The 27498-nt window shown below is 34.6% G+C and overlaps 2 protein-coding genes across 2 annotated transcripts; both read left to right on the top strand.

The window, feature by feature from the left end:
• The first annotated feature begins 2252 nt into the window (after positions 1-2252).
• Positions 2253-5680, top strand: LOC128547117 (guanylate-binding protein 6-like). Its single transcript, XM_053518841.1, has 3 exons — positions 2253-2366; positions 4173-4601; positions 5358-5680. Exons 2-3 carry the CDS (start codon positions 4364-4366, stop codon positions 5666-5668), a joined length of 549 nt encoding a protein of 182 aa, XP_053374816.1. The 5' UTR covers positions 2253-2366; positions 4173-4363; the 3' UTR covers positions 5669-5680.
• Positions 5681-8505: 2825 nt separating this feature from the next.
• LOC128547116 (golgin subfamily A member 6-like protein 26) lies at positions 8506-9855 on the top strand. The gene is made up of 2 exons (XM_053518839.1): positions 8506-8606; positions 9203-9855. The coding sequence occupies exons 1-2, from the start codon at positions 8519-8521 to the stop codon at positions 9553-9555; spliced, it is 441 nt and encodes a 146-aa protein (XP_053374814.1). The 5' UTR covers positions 8506-8518; the 3' UTR covers positions 9556-9855.
• Positions 9856-27498: the final 17643 nt, after the last annotated feature.

The following is a 27498-nucleotide window of genomic DNA, read 5'->3' as shown; positions in this document are numbered from 1 at the left end:
GTATTTTGCTTATTTGTGTTTTTTTGCTTCTGAAAAAAAACCTATTATAGATTTTAGACAACAGAATACCATGGTTTATTTTGTTACCTTATTGATGAAATGTTTAATCAGATCTACGAAAAGATCTTATGGAAGCATAAAACGCAACCAATCAAAATAATAGCAGACTCGATTTGTATGTGCGGCTGAGGTCTTGAATGTGGCTTTTCTGAAATGTTTGGACTGTTAAAGTACAAAGGAATTTTCTCCATGATCCCAAAGGACTAGAAAATATTTTAACAGTCCAAATAGGGGAAGAATGTTTTACTGCCGCCACACGGCACTTAAAGACAGCTCATGTGATATTTAGTAAAATATGTAAAAAGCTCAATTAAAAACATAGAAGGCAACCAAACAAAATAATAGCAGACGGTTTAAACTGAGTCTGATCATGAGAGGTAATGAAGTAGAGCCAAGTAGGTACTGAAATATTTCTATTTACTATTGCTAAGGTCGCTGACTTAAAAATCACTTGCCCCTCATCGATGTGGTTTCGAGCCTCATTTGGGGCGTTGAATTCTACATGTGAGGAAAACATCCATTTACGGAAGATAGGTGGTTCTACCCAGCTGCAGTTTCGTGATGAAATAATGCACAGAGGGGCATCTGGAGTCTTCCTCCACCATCAAAGCTGGAAATTCGCCATATGACCTATAATTGTGTCGGTGCAACGTTAACCCCAACGAAATAAATAAATGAATATTATTATTTTTTTTATTTATCATATAATTATCATAGTAGGGACGAATTTGTATACTTTTAAAACTATTGCCAATTTTCTGCAATGATTTCTCAGTTTGGCTTTTATTTGCTTTTAATTTCTTTTTGAGATCAAAATATGGAAATCTGAGAGTGTTTCGTCAACCTCTTTGTCTAATAAAGAATGACGAGAACGGTAAACTTTCCATAGAGACAGATATAATGAAAGAAATAGCGACCATAGATGACCCTGTGAATGTCATTGCCATAGCTGGTCCGTACAGGTCGGGCAAGTCTTATTTACTAAATAGACTGGCAAACGTTAAACGAGGTACTTGTTATTTGATCATTTCATTGCCATACCATTATAATTTGAAATTTGAAAGCGATTCATTTATTGAAAGTTCCGTTTTAACCACCGTGTATATCAAAACATTTGAAGACTAATTAAGGAATAACTTTAAGTTTTGAAAGCAATTTGACCATTTGAAATGAAAATATGACAGCTTAAAAGGCTTTAGTTCTGTTAAGTTTTATGGAAATTGCTGAAGTTGTGACTAATATGGTCGACAAATGTCGGTAAATAACAACGTAACGCACTGACCGTTGGTAGTTCAATATGTAGAACAAACGTATTTAGCGTATGCTTGAACTTAGTTTGCACTTCCAAGACAGTATTAATTACATAGATTTAACATATTGCTAGTTCTTTCATTTACAAAAATACAAACTTAATCCCAGCATATGATTTAATATTTACTTTCTTTGTATCAAATGTTTAAGGGTTTCCACTCGGCAATACTACAGCCGCAACTACAAAGGGCATATGGGCATGGTGCCTAGAACATCCTAAGCGCAAAGATGAGGTATTAATGTTGCTCGACACTGAAGGAATAGGAGACGTGGAGAAGGTAGCACTTTTAAGGTTTAACTTATATTAGACTTATTTATACGATGTGAAAACGTCACCAGGAAGAACAGTTTCAATGTTGTTGTTTTTTTCAGAGGAAGGAACTGTTTAATTTGAATGAAAAGACATAATGCTCGATTAGCAATATTTTCGTAAACTAAAGACGTGCATTTTATGTCTAAATTGCAAAATTTAATTTTGTAGAGTAGGGTTAGATACCTGGTCATATTTATTTGTCTAAGACGGTTCTAATGAATTTATGCAGTATATTATACTAATCTGAGTTCAGAAGAAAACAAGAATATTTGATAGAATTTGAAACTCTTTCCGACTGTAAATAATACGCAGTATTTAGACTTCACTCATCAGAACAGGAAATGTACCTGCTATGCCTTCAAGAGTTATTATTTCGGTGCTAATCAACTGATTGTTGGACTATATAAGTATGAATGGTTTAAAACAATAATTATATGACAACAGTTTAAAAAATCTGTAGAAACATCATTTGGGAGCATATAACGCAACCAAGTAAAATAATTGTAGACTCGCTTTGTGTGCTCATGAGGTGACTTTGTTATTAACGTTTTTGAAACGGTTTGCTTTTGAAGGGAGATGAAGTAAATGACAACAACATACTTTGTTTGGCGACTCTTCTGAGTGGAACACTTGTTTATAACTTGCTTGGAGTCATAGACGAGAAGCAGCTGAAAAATCTGTCGTATCCTTTTTAATGAAAATTGAAGAATTTTCATGTGTTTTGATTTCATGTTTTGTATCAAATAAATATGCATGCACTGAAAACGTATCTAAAATGTCGAGCCCATTATTTGTTGACACATCACCTGAATGACTAAAAAAATTCAGTTATTTAAAACAAATTTCATTTAATATATTGAACCAAACAAGTTATTTAATGGACAAAATCGTCCATACAAAATCTTTACCAGGTAGATATATGTTTAAAAACACCTAGCAATTTGATGTATAATCCATGTTGTACCACAGAAAAGTGGTGTTAGTTATTCTAAAAAAATAGTCCACAGAAAAATTTCTTACCATGTACAGATATGTTAAATACACTGAAAAAAAAATCTTATTAACCATCCATGTTGTACCATAGAAAAGAAGTCTCGGTTTTTCCCAACCCAACGGACAATAATAAAAAAAGTTACGAAATAAAAAGTTTATAGGAACAACAATGGGAAGTAATTTCAAAAAAGTATAAGACCTCAATAAGATGGATCTGACAAATGATCAAAAAAGATTGACCAATGCATGTAAAACTTATGCCCTTATATGACCTTTGAGATAGGGGCCTAAAGTTTACGCATGACACTAAGTCTTATTAATGAAAATATTTTATCCAAATGAAAATAAGATTGTTCAATGCATGCAAAAGGTATGGCATGGACAAGCTCAAAAATCTTTGACACCTAAGTGTGACCTTGACCTTTGAGGTACGGACCTAGGGTTTGCGGATGACACTCCGTTTCATGAAGGTGAACATTTAAGCCAAAGCCCGCCCGCTTAGCTCAGTAGGGAGAGCGTCGGTCTACGGATCGCGGGGTCGCGAGTTCGATCCTCTGGCGGGGCGTATGTTCTCTGTGACGATTTGATAAAAGACATTGCGTCTAAAATCATTTGTCCTCCACCTCTGATAATTCATGTGGGGAAGTTGGCAGTTACCTGCGGAGAACAGGTTTGTACTGGTACATAATCCAGGAACACTGGTTAGGTTAACTGTCCGCCGTTACGTGACTGAAATACTGTTGAAAACGGCGTTAAACCCAAAACAAACAAACAAACATTTAAGCCAAATAAAAAAAAGATCCATACTTATCAAAGTTATGGCCAGGCAGGACAAACTCTAAAATGACTTTTGATCTCTAAGTGTGACACTGACCTTTGAGCTAGGAAACTGGGGTTTGCGCATGGCACTACGACACATTAAGGTAAACATTTCTGCCAAATATAAACAAGATTGCTTCATGCATGTCAAAGTTATGGTCTGGACAAAATCTGAAATTACTTTGACCTTCAGTTGAGACCTTGACCTTTAAGATAGGAACCTCAGCTTTGCGCTTGACATTTTGTCTCATGAAGGTGAACATTTGTGCCAAATATGAACAAGATTGATCATTGCATTTCAAAGTTATCGTCCTGACAAAAATTCTGGACGGACGCCCAGACTAGCGCATATACACAGAACAGCCATTCAGACGACTATGTCTTCGCTTTCGCAAGCTGGCTCGACAAAAATGACTATGAGGTTATAAAACCCATTAAATATAAATTCTTCCAATAATTGATGTCAAAATTAAAATTAAAATATTTTGCGGAATACTGCTTTTGAAGAAAGTGAAGAAAAAAGATTTATATGTGATAAATCTTAGATTTTTATGTGTCGGTGCAAACATATTTTTGGAATGCGTTAGTAAAATTATGTCATTGATGTACATGGTATTAACTGAAGACATTATACTCAAATTTATACTGACATGAATGAATTCTTAACATTGTACAGGTTTGTGGCTCAAATTTCAAAGAAGATTGCTTTAAGTAACACTCTACCTCAGGACGACCTGAAGGTTATTCCAGATATTGGTTTCTTTTTCCCATCGTTTGTTTTATGTCTCCGTGATTTCTTCCTTGAAATGGCCAATGGAGAAACACCAGATAATTACTTCGAAAAATGTCTGCAAGTAAAGAAAGGAGATGCGAAAAAAAATTACAAAATACAATACTATCCGAGTAGCAATACTGGAAAATTTTCAAAGAAGAAAATGTTTCACTTTTGACAGGCCAACGGGACGTAAAAACCTGGCCCGATTAGAAGATGTAGCAGAGTCAGAACTAGGAAAGGACTTTCTCAATGACACAGAATTGTCTGTAGAGTATATGCACAGTTGTGAACCAAAGATCCTAATGGATGAAAGTCTTGTAAATGGAAGAAGTTAGTTTAACTATAATGATAATTGAATGAATTAAGTGTTATTATTCATTTCAAAGAGCTGTCAGATGCATCGTAATATTTTCTCTACTTTGAATTTTACATTACATTAATGGTATTTCACATAGAATATTGAAATGAATTTAACTATTTAGTTTCGTAAGTGTCTTTAGGTTGTAAAGAAGTATAGTGCATGTGTTTTTCGCATTTATTAAATACTTTAATTTTTTGCTAGTTTGATCTTTCCCTTGTATATTTGTTAAAAATGTAAATGGAGTATACCTTCAATGAAAACAATCATAACAAATTATAAACTATCATAAAATCTTTTTTATCAGTCCGTTGAAGGATAGATATTCAACTTTTACCTTTCTATTAGCTATTGTCTAGATCTTGTGGATCTGTTAAGTGTTTATATTTTCTGTTGGGTTTAATGTCAAACACATACAATCATAGGTGATCGGAGACGTTCCAGAGTTTGCGTATAAACAAAGACCCCTGTTGCCCTTCAAGGTATTATTTCAAACACAATCGTGAACCTGAGGACAACCACCGACCGTCCATAAGCCAGCTGGACAGATTTATGACATGAAATAATTCTACAACACACGTTTTCGAATCCACAGCAGTGAGGGAAAAGTCATTCGAAATCAGCGACATTAACCAGTTGGTCACGGAAACCCCTTAGTATTTATTAATGTAGTAATTTTTTATTGAGTGTTAAATCTACAATTCTTTCTTTAAAATCGTTCATTTCAGTGTTTTCCTCATTGGCGGAGCAATACACAGAGTATTTAAGATCTGGGATGGTACCATGTATCGATGACGCACTCACTATAATGTCATACCAAGAGAACAGAATAGCTCTTAAAAATGCGGTTGACCTGTTCAAGCAGCAGATAGAAGCCATAGAACTGCCTTTACCCGATGATTTTGAGTTAAGGTACAAACAAACGCAGAGAGATGCACTGAAAATATTTCGGAAAATGGCCGTTTTAGATGATTACCAAACGTTTCAGAAAATAGCAGAGGTAAATGTACTCTTTGAATTTTTAAATACAATCTGGTAACCACTGCTTACATAATACCTATTGTCAGTATAATAAGCATTCTCAAAGTATATGTTTATTCAAAGTAGCTTATAGACTTATCCAAGGATAAAGGTAAAGATAAAGGTAAAAAAGAACCAGACACCTTCAAAGAAAGAAAACCCATAAAACAAACCATATACAGTGTTTGTGCGATCTATGCCCAGAAAAAGCGCAGACAAAGAAATATATGTAGGCAGAGATTAGACATTGATACAAAAATGACTCCATAATTTGGTCAAAACAAAATTTGATATTATTATTGCGTATTGTGCAATGGTAAAATTGGGGAAAAAACAGAAAGAAGTTATTTCAATTTCTTTGTTGCTTTTGGTGTGGAGAGTTACTACAGAGAAAAGCACCATGAAATTGGAATTGAAAAGTATTTTGAGTAAATAAAGGAATAATTTTTGTGTTTTGCTAAATAGTGTGCACTTATCACAAACTGTTGATTTTCCCAACTTTATAAATGCATAGCACCCTTACACACACGCACGCGCGCACGCAAATACTTTCCTACAGACTATTTGTTGTCGGTTTCTATTTCGGAATTTTGACACCTTTTCTGTTTAACCAAGAATTGTATGCTATTGATTATTTTACAGTCCAGATAAATCATCCAGCATAAAGAAAAATGCGCGTTGCCCTTTTTCTTTAAGTATATAATGAACCATCAGTAAGGTTTTACAAAGAATTATAACGTCACCGTTTTTCAAAAAAGGCGTTTAATTGCTTCAAGAAGCAAAACACTCTTAACAAAACAACTTTTGACTTGCCATATATGCAATTACATAATTAAAGAGTATTTATACGATATTCAAAATTTAATAAATATTTGACAGACGTTAAAATATAATTGAAATTACGTGTCACTGAAATATTGTTCAAGTTAAAGTTTGATGTGTTGGGAAGGTTAGGTAGATTGTAGCAACTTAATACTCTTAAGGTTTCTGGTGACCTTTTTGAATAGACGTCAGAAATCTTACTGTTATCGATGCTTATACATGTAGTATGATAATGTACAAATGAATGATGCTTTTCTTTGGATCATTACCGCTAATCTGATACACAATAATATGCTTGTTTGAAAACTATGCGTTTCTGTATTTTATAAAGGAGGATGTGTGATCTAATTTTTTCCTACTATTAAGATTTTTTATTATTTGTAAAGTTGAAAGAAACTAGTTTCTTAGGCATACAAAAGTATAAAATCACAAAGACACAAAAGCTTAAATCACCGCGCTTGCTTGTATTTCACACATACTATTTTACCCACCAGACTTTCCTGAAATAAACTAAAATTGAAAAGTATGGGCTATGTAATAAACACATAATATCCCATTAATGTTATAGCAATTTAGGTATTACAGGTTTCTATGAATACATGATGCTATCAGTATTACATGAGCATAAATGCCACAAATAGATCTATCCCATTTTACATGTTGATGTTATTACCCCGCCCATTTTGTAATCGAAAACGCATTTTAAAATACAAAAAAATATCTGAATGGTTAAAGAATATATTATTGGGCATATTTTGATAATTAAACAGGCGTTACTGATTCAGTAGTAGATTTCTGGTGATATAAAATCGTGTATTAAGGGATTAATTGCACCATACTTTTGTGAAGATTTCTGTTGGATGACATAATAAAGTATGATCAGGATTGCTTCAATGTTTAATATGTAGCATTTTGTAATACTTTATTTTCATGTTTAGAGTTTCAATTCATCAATAAGTCCCTAGTCTTTTACCCTCATGGGTGACTTTTTGTTTTAACATCAATTGTAGATAGTCTGACTTTTGTTGAAACACATTTCAATTAATACGTCTTAGTGTATCAAATGTCAAGGTTGACTAACGTTATACCGGTAAGCCATTTAGTAGCTAGTGACATTTTAAAGGTACAGTCAAACCTGTCTACAAAGACCACCATTGGGAGAGCCAAAACGGGTCTTTGTTCGGGCAAACAAAACATGTGGTCTTTAGAGACAGGCGGTCTCTGTTCAGAAGTGGTCTTTAACACAGGTTTGACTGTACATATTTTGTCCGTGCATTAATGCACATCTTTGAATTATACATCTTTCAAAGAAATGTTTACATTTAGGATGAAATGGATACAATAAAAAAGACAGCCGTGGAGAAGAATCGTGCGTATCTTAAAGCTATTTAACGAATTACAAAGCATGTATGATATATTGATCAAACCAAAAGTAATCAAGGGGGCGTACGTCAAGTCAGGTGGATATAAAATGTACAGAGAGGATTTTGCGAGGATTAGGGAAAACGTCAAACAGAGGCTGTCGCCTTGCTGGATTTCGTCTTTTCACCTTCCGAACTGACATGATTGTACCAAGCAAATTGGAGATAAACGATGGATATTCGGCGATGTTCGGCGTGGCGTCTATTGGCGGGACCAACATTCGGCGAGGCGGCGTTGTTCGTGGGGGTGGGGGGTAGGGGGTGGGGGAGGGTGACATTCGGCGGAACGACGTTTGGCGGGGCGACATTCGGCGAGGCGACATTAGGCAGGGCGAAGTTCGAAGGGGACACCATGATGAAGTTTGTCGTTTTGTCACTGCGACAGAACGAAATAACGAAATGACAAAAATCAATCTCCATAAGTTCAGCAAACAGCAAACTTTCTTTCATAAACAATAGAAAATACCATTATTTCTTGTACTTAGCTGAAAGCAGTGAATTTAGTTTAAATACCTTTACTACATAAGTCCAGGAAAATAAGAATAAATGAACACGTCCTAATTTTCGAGTCGAATTCAGTTCCATTTTATCCATTCAGTTCCATTCGACATTTCATTAAGCTGCAGATGAGTGCCCTAGACTTTGAAAGAAGATATCGAAAACAAGATGAAGAAATTTTGGAGAAAGCGGATATGACCGAATCACAAATAAAGGGTAAGAAAAAAACACTTTCCTTTTGCCCTTCAAACTCTTGTAGAAAACATATACTGTGAAATCTTTTAATTTCGTGGGTACGAAATGTCTTGACTTGGCCCTAAAAGGCTGTTTCGTGATCAGGTGAATTCGTGGATTTCAATTTTGTTAATACAATAAAATGGGTTTGTAACATGTCGCTTGGATTAATGTTTCCCCAAGGATTATAAACAATTTGACAGTCGAGTATATGGCATGTATATGTACCTTGTTAACGATGTGTATGTCTTAGATTTAAGAGTATTTAAACATTAAACAAACTCTGTTCTACAGAATTATTTTAAATTGGTACATTTTTCACGTTGGTGGGGATAACTATTAGCCATGGCAAGTATTGTTAAAAACCTTGAAGAAAACGAAATACAGGACATTAATTCTGAATCAAATGAAAAAAAGTTGCCCGTAAATTAAATCCCGGCGGTGTCCCACTTTCCGCTAAAAACCACAAAAAAAAAAAAACAACAGAAAAATAAGAATAAATGAACACGTCCTAATTTTTGAGTCGAATTCAGTTCCATTCGATCATTTAAATGTTGATCTGTTACATCTAATTTCAGCGGAAATGCAAGAACAACACGAAAAACTTGAACTTGAAAAGTCTGAGCTCATCCAGAAAATGGAATTAAAGAGAAAGGAAGAGGCGGAAAAACTAGAGCTTTATAAAGAAGACTTGTCAGCACAAAGGGAACAGGAAAGACAAGAATTAAAAGAAAAATATGAACAAAGCGTACGTGACTGGCAGAAGGGAAAAGAAGATCTTGAAAGCAATGTAAAGGAACAGGCTGATGTAATTTGCAAACTTTGCAAGCGAGCTCAACCTTCGGCGGCAAATGCACAAGTTCAAAAGCCTCCCTTAAAGGAAACAGTGTTAAAAACAATGTTTAGCTTTTACCTGTTGTCGGTCCTATAGCAACTGGGATTTATGAACGTTATTCATACACATGAATCGAAGCTCGTTTGTTTATAGGCCGTTTTACATTAACCAGAAATTTTCCTTTTACAATAGGTTTTTAAGAAAAACTTAAATTTTTAGGATTTAACACGTGTCTTGTCGAACATTACAGTACGGCGAATGACATTTTTTAACAATATCAGAAGGAAGAATCTTTATCAGTGGAGGAAATGGAGATATTGAAAGATATAACTATATATCAAACCAGAACTATCAAAACTACAATGGAAGACTGAACAGGGGTGCTTATTACGTTCTTTAAAGTAAAAAGTTTTTAATTACATTTTCTTTGTGTGCATCCGAAGTTTTATATGATACGTTTGTCACTAATTATTAAAATGTTTTCTACTGTACCTTGTTTCATGTATTTGTCGGTAATTCCCACAAGTTATGTTTCTCTCTAAGTCATTTTCGTCTTTATTTTTTTTATAGGGTGGGAGGGGGCAAATATCAGACAATCGAACAAGTTGATTTATATTTTTATAGTAACAGTTTAAAAGCATTTCAATATCAGGTGGCAGTCTTATGCATTTTTCTTCTGTTTAGTTGTTGCCTTAACCATCATAAAATTTTGAACAAGCCTTGCATCTTGCGAAAACCCTTATATCCCTATGGTTTACTGCACTGCAGCTCTTGTTCCCTTTTAATAGGTATATCAAGTTTTTGAAGTATGAAAATTATCTAAGGCAATTTCTACGCACAAAAAGACATGCATAAACATGTCTGAATTTTAATATGCAAGTATACCGACTAGGCAATCGTAAAAAATGTTCTATATGAAGCAGAAACGAAAAGTAACACCCAGAACAACATACACGTGTAGTGTTCTTGATATTAACTACTATCTTCGATTAAGCGTTTTCTGAACACGAGTCACTCTAGTCGGTCTGTTTGATGGACTTACATGCTTGTCTTGCCTTTGTTTTAAATAAATATTCTGTAATTTAAAAACTAAAAGTTTTCTATAAGTAGAACAAGGGGAGTCTACGGTTGTAATAACCTATTTGAACAAAAGTATATTTAATAATATTTACATTCGTCCTATTGTTTCCATTGAAAAAATGACGTTAATTTCGTATGAACAGCAAAAGGAAAGGCGCAAAATTGACGTCATCGCTTCTTAGTGATAACGGGCCGTTGTTTTTGAAGCTTTAGCAAAGAAATCTGTTCAAGCAAGCAATAAAAATCAGGTGAACGATATAGGTCATCATTGTCCTCTTCTCTATGAAACGTAATGGAATTTGTAACATATTCCTAATTATATAAGTTTTTGATTGCATGTATTTTATTATTATGTTATATCAACAGATATTTCCTTTTCATAAAAAATGGCAAAAATAGGTATAACGTTTAAAGTTATCAAACATTTATTAATAGAATACAGTCTGCCCTTCTCACTATTTGATACACTTGTAAGGTAGACTGACTTCCCAATAAGCAATGACCCTTGTTTAAAAATATGGAAAAATACTGTGATTAACTGATGGTCATTAGCCCCAAACTGTGCTAATGAAGACAGAAATCCTTTTTCCCATTGCCAAGAACAAGAGTAGTCTCGCAAGAAATGACAGTTTAGAAATGCTGTTTTATTTGTTATTCTTACACTGAAAACAGAGACATTTGATACCTTCTATCCATCAGCCAAAATCAATGAAGCTGGTCTCGGTGTCAAACTTTTCCATATTTACCGTGAGGTGCTATGTTAAAATCCTGCTATCGTGAGATAGGCGATATGTACGTCTGTATTGCTGCTGCTGTGTGAAAACATGGCTTTAAGTATCACCACATGTTTTAATCCTTTGAAAACAGGGACCGGTTTTAGTGTTTCTCAGATTTATGAGACCAACTAATTTTGGAATCGGACATTGCTATGCCTTCACAATTGAAAATAATTTTAATGCACATATTATTTCAAGGGATTCTAATGAAAGGTTGTGCAATTCGATACTATACTCAAACGCAAAAGAAAGTGTGCATTTTTTAAATTTGAATATTCTCAGTTCTAAAAGAGGTATCCGTTTACAACTTGCAACATACTTTGCCCGAAGCATGTACTACTGATCTTCCTTCAATTTTACGATAAAAACTGAGTGGAGTTAAGATAACTAGCGATAGTGGAGTTGTGCACGATTTGCACATGCTGCCCATAGGAAATGTACATGTCAACAAAAATCGTGTTTTGTCAGTTTTCTTATACCTTTGGTGAAAGGAAAATCACATTAGATATTAAATCTGTGCTGTAATAAAATGCCACGACTAAGTGAAACTTAGTGAAGTGGCAACGTTATTTACGTCAACATAACGTTTGTATGCCAATATGATGTCATAATTATTTTGCACCAGCAATTTCATCAAACTGGCCGAGTTGCTATACGCCGTAGATCCAGCAGACCTCGGGTGACAACCGCTCTCAAGAATGGAATAAAATTCCTCGTGACGTCATTCTACTGTTACGTTAGACCGAAAGGTTGCCATACCAATGCTTGAATAAATAGTAGAGGTGGTCACACACGATAATTAAACAAATAATGTTTGAGGAACAGACAGCTTTTATATCATCTAACAAGAAAGAAATTTACCACTTCCGGTTTTTACCCGGTTGGCTTTAAATAGCCAAGAATCCCGATAAATGTCAAAATTTTGAAAATGAATGAAACACCTCAAATTAGCCATAAACTGCACTAAATTATGGTTCCAAACATTGCATACTTGTAGACAAAATAATCTACTTCGGACAACATAATCTACTTCAGCTGACGAATATCTGAGTGCACACTTTCTTATGCGTTTGAGTATATTATATTTCGGAGAATAAAATGATAAACAAAGTACATGTAGTTACGAACTACTATATTTTCAGATTACTTTGAAAATTGCAAACATAATACAAAATTAAAAAATAAGGGTGAACAACAGCTTCTTCGCTGTTTAGTTTATTGGAAGTGAAACGAATAAATGTAAAATTGAAATTACTGTAATTTCATCAATGAGATAATCTAGAAATAATGTAAATAATAAATTTGCCTTTAACTTTATAACAAAACATAATATTCATCACATACAATAAACATTAAAAAGAAATAACAATGATTAAAAACAGTTCATATGCCATCTATATATCAGCTTCTACTTTAAATTATTTGCAAATTCTACCGTCATCTGTATTTGACGAAGAACGAAACATTCTTAAAATGGCAATTGCTACCATTAACGATCTGTGTTCAATAAAATTACGTCTATATCCCATTATTTATTACAACTGTATAAGACATCGAGGTTAATTGGAGGTTATTTACATCACGCAAGAGACTGAAATCGGACTGGATAAATTTTAATGAATAATTTCGTAAAAGCGTACATGTACAATGCTGTATATGCTTATGCGTACATCTGCAATTGACCGGCGAATGTTCGGTCAGGGTTGAACTAAAGTGAATAAAAAATCGGAATTATTGCAATTTTACAATTAGTACAAACTTGTAAATGATATAGAATGTAGTTTAAAAACTTTATTCCGAGCACCATATGTAATATATTTACTTTATTATCATCATCTTATGATGTAAGAACTTGTGACCCGACAGCATTATTTTATATATTGGTGTTTATATTGAATGTGCTAAGGTTTGCTATCAACAACGTCGTTAAATGTGCGTAATCTGGGGAATGCCGCTATATTGACAACTATTTATAGTTCAAAATAAAATTTTAAAATCTATCGTTCAAAAAGATAATATATGTTTAACTCCTAAACGTTGATCGAAGCAAATTTACATGGCAATTGCCGTATTTGTTGTAAAGCCCTTGGCAGAAACACAAAACATACCTATTTTCAAAATATTTACAGCTGATAGATTTAGGCAATGTTCAATGGTGCACTTGAAAGGTATTCCTTTCTGTATTCATGTTACAAGTAATATTTTCTCTCATTTCTTCACGATTCGTCACGGTCATGATTAATCAATGCACCATTATCGTAATGAGTAAGCTTCAGATTACTTTACAATTTTAAAATTTTGTAGACGAGTGTATCATTTTCCCTAATAAATTGTTTTTGTCTAAACCCTAATCAAGCCTTTGTTACTTTATGAATTGTTTGTTACTTTGCACTTATATTTGGTTTAGGTTTCGATAGCTAATAGTTGGTTAATGAAATACATTCTATTCTATTTCATTCTGTTCTATTATATTCTTTGCTAATATCATATCCTTAGTTACATTATGCTGACTCATGTAAAATATAGACAATGCAACGTTAGATCATAGGTAACTCAATGTATCTGTGCAGCACACCCAGTCTTCTATTACAACCAAGAGAGATAGTTTCTTTCACATGAAAAATCCACACTCCTTCCCAGGACAACTGATTCGAAGTCAGTGATCTTAACCATTCAGCCAAGGAGGGTTCAGACACTTTTGCTTTCTGTCATTGCTGAGGTAAGCTTATAGCAACAACCTCTTTTTAGCATAAACAGAGTTTACTCTTTTAAATGTTTTATAAATCTGTTCCTTTATTCTCTAGAAGGTTTACATAGTTGCACATGTCTCTTTAGCTTCGTCTTCGCCACTACAATAAAAAGATTGTAGACAATAGCATTACGATCGATAACAATTACAATGCCAATTGTAAAAAAATGATCAAGACTAAATTTTCTTGGTGCAGGTTCTTGCATTTAACATATTTAAAAGTGAACTTAGTGGATACACTATGCATTAAAATCTTTGTATTTTATGAATCATACCTGATATTCAGAATTTTCGGTTCAATTACATTCTCCGTATTCTCGAACTTAATATCCGTCTTGCACTCTTCTGTTTCACAGTCTTTTGCGATGACAGCTAGTTGGGTTCCTCCTTCGTCAGTAACATACTTTAGATCTGTAAACTCGGATTTGTATATCTTAACCTTCGTGGTTGTTTGGTATTCATACATCGTCGGGTATACCAGCAATTTTCTTTCAGCATTAAGTGTAACGGACTCTCCTTTCCTTACGTGTTTATCGAATATATCCTTGCAAAAGATTCCACCCGTTTGTTCATTCGTCCATTTCTTCTCGGAGTCGTGGAAATTTTCATTTAATCAAACATTGGTTTCTATTCCGAATGTCCATCAACTTATCTTGCTTCTAAAGATAAAAGGGTCATGTCCAAATATCACTGTGCCTTTCAGAACTGCCTGGAATGGAGATGTAGTTGATACAACTTTTACTGCTGGGAAATCTCTTCTTGTTTGTTCTGTGATGTACCCTCGAACAAAAGATGACTGTGAAAACCCCCTTGCAAGGACAAGATTTGATCAGACTCTCATTTCCTCTTTGTCGAGTTGACATTTAATTATCTCATATATACGAGCACACGTTTCATCGAAAAGAACTTTCCTTACATAGTTCGACTCAAAGGAGAATTCCATATCTTCAAAACTAAAGCAGTGGTCTTTTTCTGCCTTCTCCATAAGAATAATTTCTTTACTGATAAGTTTATCCTTAATTGCTTTAGGAACATCAAGCGGTATGTATTCATCTTCTGGAGCATCGGTTCCAATAGCTGTCCAATAGCTATCTTCTTCAACTCAAAATCCTTTTCCATTTTAAACATTTCCACAGGTTTCGAACTTTGAAAGATTTGTCGCCAACCGTCACCCTTAAAACTCTCTTGAAATACTTGAAAGAAACTTTGGTTGATATTTTGCCTTCCAATAACCTGTTTTGTAGCAGTTACGACTTCCTTAAGTAACCCATTTTCCTAAACCTCTAAAGCAGATAAATCGGCAATGAGGCCTACAAGTTGATAAATGCATACATATACAAAGTAACGATTAACTAGCATTATCTTAGAATCACATTATCTTTAGCTAATAATTTCCGCCGAAATGTTTTCGATTCAGCTTTAATTACATGTATAGGGAATCGATCCTACCGATTTTCGTTGCGATGCGACGAAAATCGGGATCGATCATTCTACGGCAACATGCTTTATACAGAATGAGATATATACTATCGAATTAAAAACAGTTTCCTTCCGGCACGTGCACAGAGCGTCAGACTTCGGATTTTTTGCAGGATTCTCTTTTCTCTTGTGCATATTAAGCGTCCACATAGCTTTTTCCGAACCGCAACGTCTTGCACATCAGTACAAATATGAGCAGTGTTGTTTTTATTCCAAAATGATAAGAAATCAATGCTGTCATCAGACAGACTTTTTAAAAAGTCCGATTGAGGCTGTGCCTTTTTTAATATTATTTCAGTAGTTAAAAGCAGGTTGCTGTAAGCTTAGCAAAACTGAGTCATATACTATAAACCCTAAACAGACCGAACAAAGCAGCTAACCCGTCGTATGTTATTTTTCCAATGTCATAGAAATGACTGGAAGTATTTTCTTTAATCTAGCGTACAGTTAGAACAACATGCCATTGGAGACATAGCATAATTTCAACAAAATCAAACAATGATTGATATATAGATTTATTTATTTTACAACTTTAAGCCATTTTTGAAAATCCACAAAAAGTCTAGAACTTTTTAACTAGAGACAAATATAATGCGGAAAGAAAATGACTGTAAAAACAAAATAACGTCGTTGTCGTACTAGTACCTAACTAGGAGAAGCGTTTGTAAAAAAGCGCATGTTTCCCCCAATGCATAGTCGTATAGGCAAGAAGTCAGTAGGGGACAGGAGCGAAAGTAAAAGAGACACTGATGGTTGGCTGCAATAGGGATCATCAACTTTGCATGTCAAGTCATCCTACTAAGTGTAAACATTTTGGGCTTAGTGGTTATCAAGTTATTGTTCAGGCCTCTGTGGCCTTGACCTTTAATTATGGGACCTCAAAATCAAAAGGGGTTATCTACTCTGCATGTCCAATCATCCTATGAAGTTTCAACATGTTTGGGCAAGTGGTTCTCAAGTTACTGATCAGAAACGGTTTTCCATGTTGAGGCCCCTTTGACATTGACCTTTAACAAAGTGACCCCAAAATCAACTGGGGCATCTACTCTGCAAACTGTCCAATCATCCTATGATGTTTCAACATTCTGGGTCAGGTGGTTCAAAGGTTACTGACCGAGACCGGTTTTCCATGTTCAGGCCCCTGTGACCTTGACCTATAACAAAGTGACCCAAAAATCAACAGTGATCTTTAAAATTTACTCTGCATGACCAATCATCCTATGAAGTTTCACCATTCTGAGTCAAGTGGTCCTCAAGTACTGACCGGAAATGGTTTTCCATGTTCAGGCCCCTGTGACCTTGACATTTTATAGAGTGACCCCAAACTCAATCGGGGGTCATCTACTCTGCATGTCTAATCATCCTAGGAAGTTTCAACATTATGGGTCAAGTGGTTATCAGGTAACTGACCGGGACCGGTTTTCCATGTTCAGGCCCCTGTGACCTTGACCTGTAACAAAGTGACTTCAAAATCGACAGTGATCTTTTACTCTGCATGACCAATCATCCTACGAACTTTCAACATTCTAGGTCAAGTGCTTCTCAAGTAACTGACCGGGAATGGATTTCCATGTTCAGGCCCCTGTGACATTGACCTTTAACAGAATGACCCCAAAATCAATAGGGGCCATCTAATTTGCATGGCCAATCATCCTTGGAAGTTTCAACATTCCGGATTGAGTAGTTCGGAAGTTATTGATCGGAAATGATTTTCAAAGTTAAGGCCCCGTGATCTTAACAGGGTGTCTCCAAAATCAATAGGGGTCGTCTTCTCCAGGAGCCCTACCACCCTATGAAGTTTGAAGGTTCTAGTTCAAATGATTCACCAGTTATTGTTCGGAAATAAAGTGTGACATACTTACGGACGGACAGGGCAAAATCAATATGTCTCCCCCAGTTGATTGGAGACATAATTACCGAACTGTGCGTTGTAGGTGAGAAATGCGCAATTGGAACGAGTAAACATACTTTTCCGTTCATGCACATTGCTCTTATCATGGCGTATGATAAACATTTTAAAATGTATAGTGACTTCTTCTTACTGGTCTAGTGCCAGTAACTTAACCCTAAATCCGCCTTTCTCTGACGAATAATATATATCTTTTATATATTTAATTGTCTTATCGGTGATGATTATTTGATATCCGTAATCCTTGTCAACGTAACAAACAACGCTGAAATTTCTGCACATTTCATGAAATTTTAATGGCGTTAGTGGAGAATATAAAATAAAATCATTCATTTTGTCAGATTTTACACGTTTTATGCTAAAATAGCCGTAGACTTTCCGGGTACGTGCTTTAACCAATTCCGCCGAAATCATTACAAGACACAAACATGCGTTTATGCTATTATAACGTAAATATGAATTTATTGTCCATCGTTTTTAATGTTGATAAAATGGAAATGTCAGCGTAATAGCAACGAAATACCCAATGAAAACGAGGAAAGCAGCAGTGTTAGGCTTGAGTGTAAAAATATATATATTTAATAATCTAGAATTAATGCATTTGTTAAAACGTAGAAACGTGATAATAAAACGAATAATTCATTAATTACCTCCAAGGTCGGCTACAAGGAAAGTTTGACATGTAAGTCCCAAAGTACCCATGTTGTTATTCTTCCCTTGAGGTAGAAACATACAATAAACGGCAGCCGATTCCGGTTCATTGGCTATCAAAAGGTTCTTATGTTTGAAATCACACTACAAAATAAATAAAGCCGAATTTATATCATTTGCAAACAGTATACATCGAAATCAAGACCATAATTTTCTGTTTATTAAAATGTGATTTCTGATATGGAAAAAATGTTCTCAATACGTATTAAAGGCACTCGCTACAGTTTTTCCGGACGAATCGATATTTACCCCAACACCGTGCCAATTTGGTTGTGTTTCTAATCGATGTAGCTGACTACAGAGTTGGAGCGGTTTTCTGCGCATGCCCGGAAGTGATTATCTAATGTCGCGGACGGCAAAAATTCGTAAATTATTGTATGTTCGCATGCATTTAATGTACAATATGTACAATATACTGACTAAAGGTTAGGGTAAGTATCACCATGGTTACAAAATATATACATTAAAGTACTTTTAGTTCAAATTGCTTCAGTCCGACATATACTGGAGTCTGCTATTTATACCAGCGCTCAAACTCTGCATTGAGTCACAGCTGTTTCTAATCCCGTACCGTACCCGTACCGTACATTCGTAAACTATAGGTTTTGTTAAAAAAATGTGCGGAAAATTTCGTCGTTCTATGCCATCAAAATGCTTCAGAAACACCTTAAGATCCGCTTATTAAGAAATCTGCCGTTTGATAATTTTATATATATATTTCTAAGTCATTTGCTCAAACACTGAAAGTTAGAGCATTTCGTACCAACTTGCGTTGTATAAATGCCCGCCACACCCCACCTCGTTGTAATTTGATTTAAGCGAAATCTGATATGGTGACCTATCAATTTTCTTTTTGTTTTAGATTAGGTAGACATAACCACAGGTATATGCAGTGTTTGATTAAATTCTATTATGTGAAACTCGATAAAATAGCAGAAGTACCAACTTAAAACTGACAAAAATATGCAAAAATAGCCCTTGGGTCTGCTGAACAAGTATTCCTTTCTTTACAAAATCATATTCTTTTGATTTCTCTGAGCATGTTTCAAATGGATATATTGTTTTCCGTTATAAAAATGCTTAGATAATCAAATTTATGCTGCTTATTGTACTTTACTGAAATATATTTTAGGACTACAGATATTTTGAAAAATGTTTAAAATAGCACCATATCTAGGGGCAAAGTAAATTGAAACAAAGCTGGTGACCTAGTATTTTTATTTCATTTTTCAATACATCATAACATGATCTTTTAATACAAAACATTTCATCAAAATCTATTATTGAGAAAAAAAATACGAAACTGTAGCGAGCGTCCTTAAAACATATTTATCGGTGTATACAAAGCGCTATTTTGTTATTTCTGTGCCTAAACGCGTTAACAATTAATTTCTGTTAAACCTTCATTCTAAAAATAAACCCTGTATTTCGTTCTCTATGTATCAGACAAACTCAAAATGATCTGTTTGACGTACGTTTTGCTTCGATCTTAATTGCAATCTTACATGTATGTTTTGTCTTTTAAGACCATAATAATACTGACAAAATTATTCTGTATTTTTACATATTATTAAGTAGTAACAGGATAATTAATTATTAAGTAATAACAGGATAATTAGAAAGATAGTCAATTATGTGTTTTCTGAAATGCTGCTGAGAAAAGAAAGACCTGACGATTACAGCCTCTTGCAATACTTGCTATACTGAAAACAAATATTTCTGATAATTTAACTCTGTAATAACTGCACCATATATATGCACTTGTTATATTTTAAATTCTGGAAAGTAGCTCCCTCGGAGGAACCGAGAACGAGGCAATCAGTGAAAATTGCAGACTCGGTTTGATTAAATATGTTCATGAAAAATGAAAAATGCAAAACTGCCCACGCCCCCTAGCACCGGCTTAAGCAGTATTCAATCGTCAAATCTAAATGAATTGAAATCAATGATCTCGAAGGACCAGAAAATATAACAAAACTGAAATGAAGTCGGGGCGACTTTTTTACGGCCGCCACACAGCACTAATGTCTTCACACCCGCTGTTGTGAAGTAAATAAAATCTGGAAAGTAGAACCCCCGGAAGCACCGAGAACAAGGCAGACAATGAAAATTGCAAACTCGGTTTGATTGAGCATGTTTGTTTGTTTGTTTGTTTTGGGTTTAACACCATGAACAAAGCAAACAGTGAAAATTGTAGACTCGGTTTGATTGAGTCTGTTCATGAGCAATAGATTAAATGAGTTCGTCTCAAGCCACTGCCATGGAACGTGAGTGATGTGATACTTGTAATTGTCTCTTAATATGATTACAGACCCTATGAAACCAGGTGAATTACGCTTCTATTATATACCGCTTTTAAACATTTGACCTAATTGTTAAGTTTGCTAAACGGTCAATTGGATACCTATCAAAACCTCTTCTTAATTTAAATTACTGCTTGTTTGGTTGTTAAGGCAACTAAGAACATATTCTTAAATAATATTTTTAAGTGTAACATTCCTTAAAACTGCATTGTACTGATACTTTAATTTTATCCTTTGATTAACACATAAATATAGAACTATCTTAACCTATTTTATATACTTAATATCAATGTTGATACCATTTCTGCTGCCTCCCGCATAAAGTTCCTTGCTTCCTCAGACCATATTGCTGGCACCGTAACTACCCATAGCGTCTTTTCCGTAGGCTCTTGAATGGTTGCAGTAAAATGGTCCTTTAAACCCTTTATTAACATTGACATTACAATAATAAGCGGCACATGCTGTCCAAAATGGTCCTCGGCGTCCATAGATCTGCTGAATTTCTTTCAGAAAAAAAGAACAAGGAAATATCATGACAGATAATTTGTTAATGTAAATTATACAACGAAAAGGATGTCATACATCTAGATCAAAACGAAAACTTAAAACACAACTCTATGTTCTGTTATTACTCATATTATAAATAGCTGTGTTCAAAAACTCAGAATGCATAGATCTACTCTTTTAACTGGGCAAGACATTTATTTTGACTAAGTGTCTTAAATTGTTGATAAAGTTCAAAAGAACTTAATTCCTGTCCTTGTAATGTTGTACGATATGATATAGTTTTCTTTATGATATGTCTGACTTTGCATTAGTAGTTACTGTAGTTTTCTCTTTCGGATCTGAATTCTAGAGGAAATCGCTGTCAATTGTCCCGTTAGTTTACATATAAAGATGACTTAATCGTAAACTGATCTTTATTGATAATTTTTCTTTTATTTCTGTCATCCTGTTTTGTTATAACGTCCAATAATTTTGTGAATTTACGGTGGTCTACAATATATTTTTCCATACAATTTAGAGTCTGTCTGTTGGAAACAAGTTCACTAATATATCGTATGTGTAATTTATATATTCATTTAGCATATGTAAGCTCGATTTTTTTATTTTATATATGGCAATTTCAAAATAAACAATAAATTCTCTTATAACGGCCGCTCATATTCAAATATCTTTTTATCGGGTTAAAATATATTTCGTCAGTATGTATATATGACCCAAACTTACGTCAAGATAAAGAAAATGCTTGAATTCTTTGAAGAAAAACCATTTTCCCATTATCTTTTCCGTTGTGTTCTTCTTTAAGATATGCTCGTAATTCCTCTCAGCCTTATGTCCGAATCCCATTAGTTTGTAATTGTTTGCAATTTGTTTAAAATCCTCAAACGGCCTTTCTCTCTTGATCCTCTCTCGTTCGTAGTATTCCTGTGTGTTAGAATCCCCTTCCAACAATACACATGAAGAAGTCTTGTGAAGCTAGTTCAATATAGTAAATTATATTTTATTAAATAGAAGCGATATAAAATATGCTTTTGTCCTTTCATAAAATTTGCTTTATTACTTTCCTATAAGTATACTATTATTGTTTGCCAGTACTGGCAAATTAAGATTTCATTTTCTGTCAGAACTGCACTGCACCCGAACTATTAAAATATTTTCCCTGTCAAACTTAGTCCGCCCTTAGATAAAGAAAACTTTGTCCAAAATGTTAGGGTGGACGAAGTTTGACAGCGTAAATAATTTAATAGTTCAGGTGCTCTGCAGGTGGAAAAAGAAAAACTAAACTGGCAATGCAGGCAAAACTTAGTAAAAGACCATACTTTATACGAGTGTAATAAAACAGTTTTACATATGAATCTAATATATTTAAGAATGCAGCGATATTAAAGAGACCCAATGCCCATCTTTTACTTAAATATGTTTTCTTTAGGTATATACTTCCAATTGAAATTATAAAAATTGTTGTTTCTACAGAGCTACATTCAGAACTTATAACATGCAGTAACAGACGATCGTTAAAAAATCCAGTATTTTAGTGGTAGTACACATTTATACTGTATGCATTTGTAATGTTTACTATGTACAAAGCATGTACATGTACTATTTTAACCTAAGAATAGTACTGTTAATATACATAAATACCTATTAATTTTACGTTTACATGAACTATACGTAGTAATTATTGTTGTTCATATTTTCAAATATGAAATATTCGTCTAGTATACATTTAAAAGTGTTTACAATGTTGACAAAGCGCCTAGCAGTACAAATTAACATTATCAAGTATCATTAAAATATGCATAAAGCAAATTGCAACGGTTTACCTGAACAGCCCCTGAATCCCAGTTGGTATTGAACTGCACATTGCTTCTGTTATTACGGTAGTCATACCTCGTTTGTCATGCATACCCAGAGTACGTACTGCCAATGTCTAGTGCCACAACTAAATCTGGTTCTTTAATAATGGTCTGTAAAATCAAATATTTAGTTTTGGTTTGGTGAGAAGCGTTTTAAAATAGAAAAAAACATGGAAACGTCACATGCCGATCAACATGATAAAAGTGAACATGTTACATGCTCAGTTTGATTGAGCCTATACATGGACGGTAGTGGAAATGCATGCTACCATCCACGCCCGCTAGCCCGGGTTAACCTTTAACCTCACTGACACAATGTTAGGTCATACGGTGAGGAAGACCTCAGGTGCCTCTCCCGGCATTATGTCGGGCACTGGCTGGTAACTTGGTACAGCCTTCTTTAAGACAGATTTTTTGGTTCCTAAAAACGAATTCTACACCTAATGCTATGTTTCAAGTCCAGGGCTGAAAGAGGCAGGTCTTGACTTTGGTATAACTGACTTTGACTGATTTCCTGAACCTTCAGTTAATACTAACAATTCCATTCAATAAAAAAGACTTTTGTAACATACTTTGACAGAGATATCAGCAAAATGAATCAAACTAAAATGAAACTAATAAGAAGATCCTATGGAAGCATAACGTGCCAACAAGAAAAATTATAGCAAACTCGTTTGTTCATGTGAAGTAAGAAAATCCACTTGAATCCTCTTGCACGAGCCTAATCGGAATTCTGTTATCTAGATACATTTAATAGTGCATTGCGGATTGGACGGCTATAGGCCTCCGAGAGTAAAATGCTGAGAAATGATAGAGACCTACACCAAATTTTCAATGGCCCTCAACTATACCCGTCCTTTAAGCCAACAGAAGTTGTGGCTTGAAGTGAAGCTTTGCGTGGCATTGAGAGTTGTCTGGCAAAAATTCTGACATGTTATTAACATCAAAGCATAACTACAGATACATTGAGGACATCTAAGTAAAGGTCGATGACTCTGTGATAAAATCAACAAAATGTGCTAGGAATCTTGGCGCAGTATTAGAGAACAGTGTGGGTATGGAACAACAATCAACTCTGTGTGCCGGGCTGGATATGCACAACTACGCAGAGTAGGTAACATCAGACAATAGCTTACCTAGTCCCGTATTCAGACAACATATTTCGGTCTCAGCTGAATTTGAGTATTAATTTTACTAAAACTTACATGGGTTTTGATTTAATATATATCTAAACATGAGTATATTCTGTTTTACGATGTGTTCATGTGGTTACTCTTTCATCTGTTAGGGTCTTGTCATAATCATATAGGAAAATGGTAGGGCTTAAAGCGTGAGGTTTTGCGAAAGTGAACTAGTTTAAACTCCAACGTGGTGTTTTTGCCTCTGACCGTACCAAGGCGGTGTCCTACTGATTTCATGTTTGTATTTTTGTGAGCCAATGAAGCAGTAGCGTACCTATGCAGAGGGAACCAGTAGGCATTTATTATGTCAAATACCCGAGATGCACCTCTTAAGGAACTTACATTACCCAAGTTGGAATTGATAGCAGCAGCCATTGCTGCACATCTTGCAAATCTCATCTTACAGTCCATTGCTAGCGTCAGTACATTTATGGTCGGTGAGTAAGATCGTCTTACATTGGCTTGATACATAAACGTATATAAAGAGATTTGTCCAAAACGGAGTATTTGAGATACACAAACTGACAGAAACTAGTAACCGGAAGTGGAATATTGTCCAGCAAATGACAACCCTGTCGATCTGTTACCCGTAGCAACTTCCTGTATCTACTGAATCTGTTGACATCTTGTATGTTATTACATACTTATTATTAATTCCAACGATGGTGTTTTTTTGGTGAAGAATATGTTTGCATGTTACAGCTGTAATTGTCGTATTGCAGTTCTGCTGTTGTAGTTAACACGGCACTGTCGGTTGTCTCCCACTTCAGCCATTTGTAAGGGTCATGTAACTACATGTATGAAGGACCTTTCAACCATAGTTCACTGTTTCAATACTCGTGTGAAATTGATTCTAATTGGCACAACTTCACTACAGGTCTTAAAGCCATGTTTAGTAGATAACAACAGATAATGTGTGTGTACTTTTATCTGGTCTATTGTAATGTAACTATATCAGATATGAGAACAAGTCAAAAAGTGTGTTATTGTGCGTCTGTAAAATCTAACCGAGCTCGAACAGCGATATACATATACATTAAGTTTAAACTGCTATGAACTACAATAAAACTACTTTAAAACGAGGCAATTTACAGTCATATTGACAAGAGACGAAATGCACTCAAGTCATCTATATTCATTCCATTTTTGCAACTTGTATGCAAATACTTTGATGCATATCTATTATCATTAAATAACTCGGATTCACCTGTTTTTGTTTCAAAGTTTTCTGACATTTATGAAATTACACTTCTTTTCAACAACATATTTTTCAACATCATAACAAACAAACATTTTATTCCATTACAAATAAGTTCTCAATGTGTGAATCCTCTACTATGTGTTAGTTTTTTGTTGTTGTATTTTTACAGTTGTAGTTCATTTCAATATTTCGGAAATGTACAATAATAGATAATTTTCAAAAGTAAAACATTCTATCAAAAGTAAGTGATTCCTAAGCTTACAAGGTTATACATAGTTGTCTGAATCGAGAGAAAACTACTTACGACCTCCATTTTCGTTTTCTTTAAACTTAATTGTGAACGTGATAAAAACACAACTAGGTTAAACTAACGAGGGGTTTTATAAAAGTTACATTCAATGTAAAACATTTGAAACAAAAAATATCATTTAAAAAGAAATTGGGGGTTGGTGGGGATTTAATGTATTGAAAATATTGGATTGCAGTGTGTGTGTGTGTGTGTGTGTGTGGAGGGGTTTAACATCTTTGTTAAACAATTTTTCAGTCATATAAACGACGGTGTCTACTTGTAGCAGTGAGCACAATGCCCAACTTTATAATGCTACCTCACTGGAATATCACGCCGTAGACACGTGACATGACATGACTTAGTCACATTATACTGACACCGGATTGACCAGTCCTAGCACTACCCTGTTAATGCTGAGCGCCAAGCGCGGAAGCTTCTAGTACCATTTTGTACGTCTTTGGTATAACGCGGCCGGGGATCAAACAAACGAACTCCCGCATTCGAAGCGGACTCTGTACCACTAGGCTATCGAGGCGGTTAGCGCGTTGTTTACATAAAATGCTTAACGTAAATTATGACGCTTTAAGTCGACTATTCCTGTGCAATTTTAAATCAATACTGCATCTCTGGCACTTTTCGGTAGATATACCGGCAAATAATTAATTCTGTTATTAAAAGTCATATCAAACACTTGCATTTATTACTATTAATTCAATCAAGCAGTGGAAATGAATCCGCGAGTACATTACGCATGTGAGTTTACGGAGATAGCCGAGCTAACCACGACCGTCAAATACACTATACATAAATAGCTTGGAGTACTTAACACAATACTCATATAGATAAAACTCCAATATTGCGTGTATAAATACCACCTATCTGCATACATCTTTTGTGCTTCTCCAGTAAACGTCATCAGAGAAAGTACATACTGCATCTTCTGTTTATCGCATAGTGCGGCAATGTTCCTTTGATCTTTGCAGTATGTTAAACATGGTAACACACATTAATACTACAAAATCTGTGCTGATATTTTACAAAACTGTTACGATATATATCAACACAGAAATCTCTATAGAGTTTCATTAGAAAGAAACTATTGTGATATATATCAGCACAGTAAAACTGTTCCGATATATGTCGCAACACTTTTTCTCTTATCGTGGCCAGGTCCTATCAAGGGAGTATAATTTTTTCCTTTCAAAGAAAAGATGATTTTAGCTCCAATTTACAGTTCACAGAGGAAGAATTATCACAAACACATACATTTATAAAGTAAAAGAATAAATAAACTAGAATATTTCAAAGACTCGATAGTTATCGCCAAATTCAGAAATACATGAAATATATGAAATTCTGAGATTTCTCAAATGTTTCTTTTTCTTTGTTTTTTTTTACAAACAAAACAACAAGTTTTACAATATGTTTGGCCAATGAAATGCAAAGATTTAAAACCAGTGCAGAAATCTGTTGGATACTTTTATCTGGGGAACACATTTTCTAAAACAGAAGTTTTAGTGTTTCAGTCAGCGAGGCGCAGAAAGGGTATCAAAAGAGTAAAAATAATAATAAACAATTTTAAATGAAAATAATATATAAATTTTAATGATAAAACTATGCGATAAAACAGTTATAATATGTAATGCTCGTGTGTTACGAGGATATATCAGAGCTAGGGGTACATCTCGGTATTTTTCTCTGCACATATCTGTTTCGGCCTACCAGGCCTCGACGATATGTGCAGAGAAAAATAACCTCGATGTACCCCTAGCTCTGATATATCCTGGTAACACACTCTCACACATACTATAACTATTACATATACAATACAATGTTGAAATGTAACAAAACTTTTTGTGAAATAGTATATTATTTTCATCCAATTAAAAGTATGCATGTATTCATTTCTGCCAGGTTGTGTTTTTCTTAATGTTTTCAGAAATATAAATGCACAAAATTGTATTGGTTCTTTAAGTTGGCTTAGTCAGCTACGCCGAAATA

This window comes from Mercenaria mercenaria, chromosome 12, assembly GCF_021730395.1.
Source record: "Mercenaria mercenaria strain notata chromosome 12, MADL_Memer_1, whole genome shotgun sequence".
Taxonomy (NCBI): domain Eukaryota; kingdom Metazoa; phylum Mollusca; class Bivalvia; order Venerida; family Veneridae; genus Mercenaria; species Mercenaria mercenaria.
Note: the sequence above shows the minus strand (reverse complement) of the source record. Positions and strands in the feature narration are given on the sequence as shown.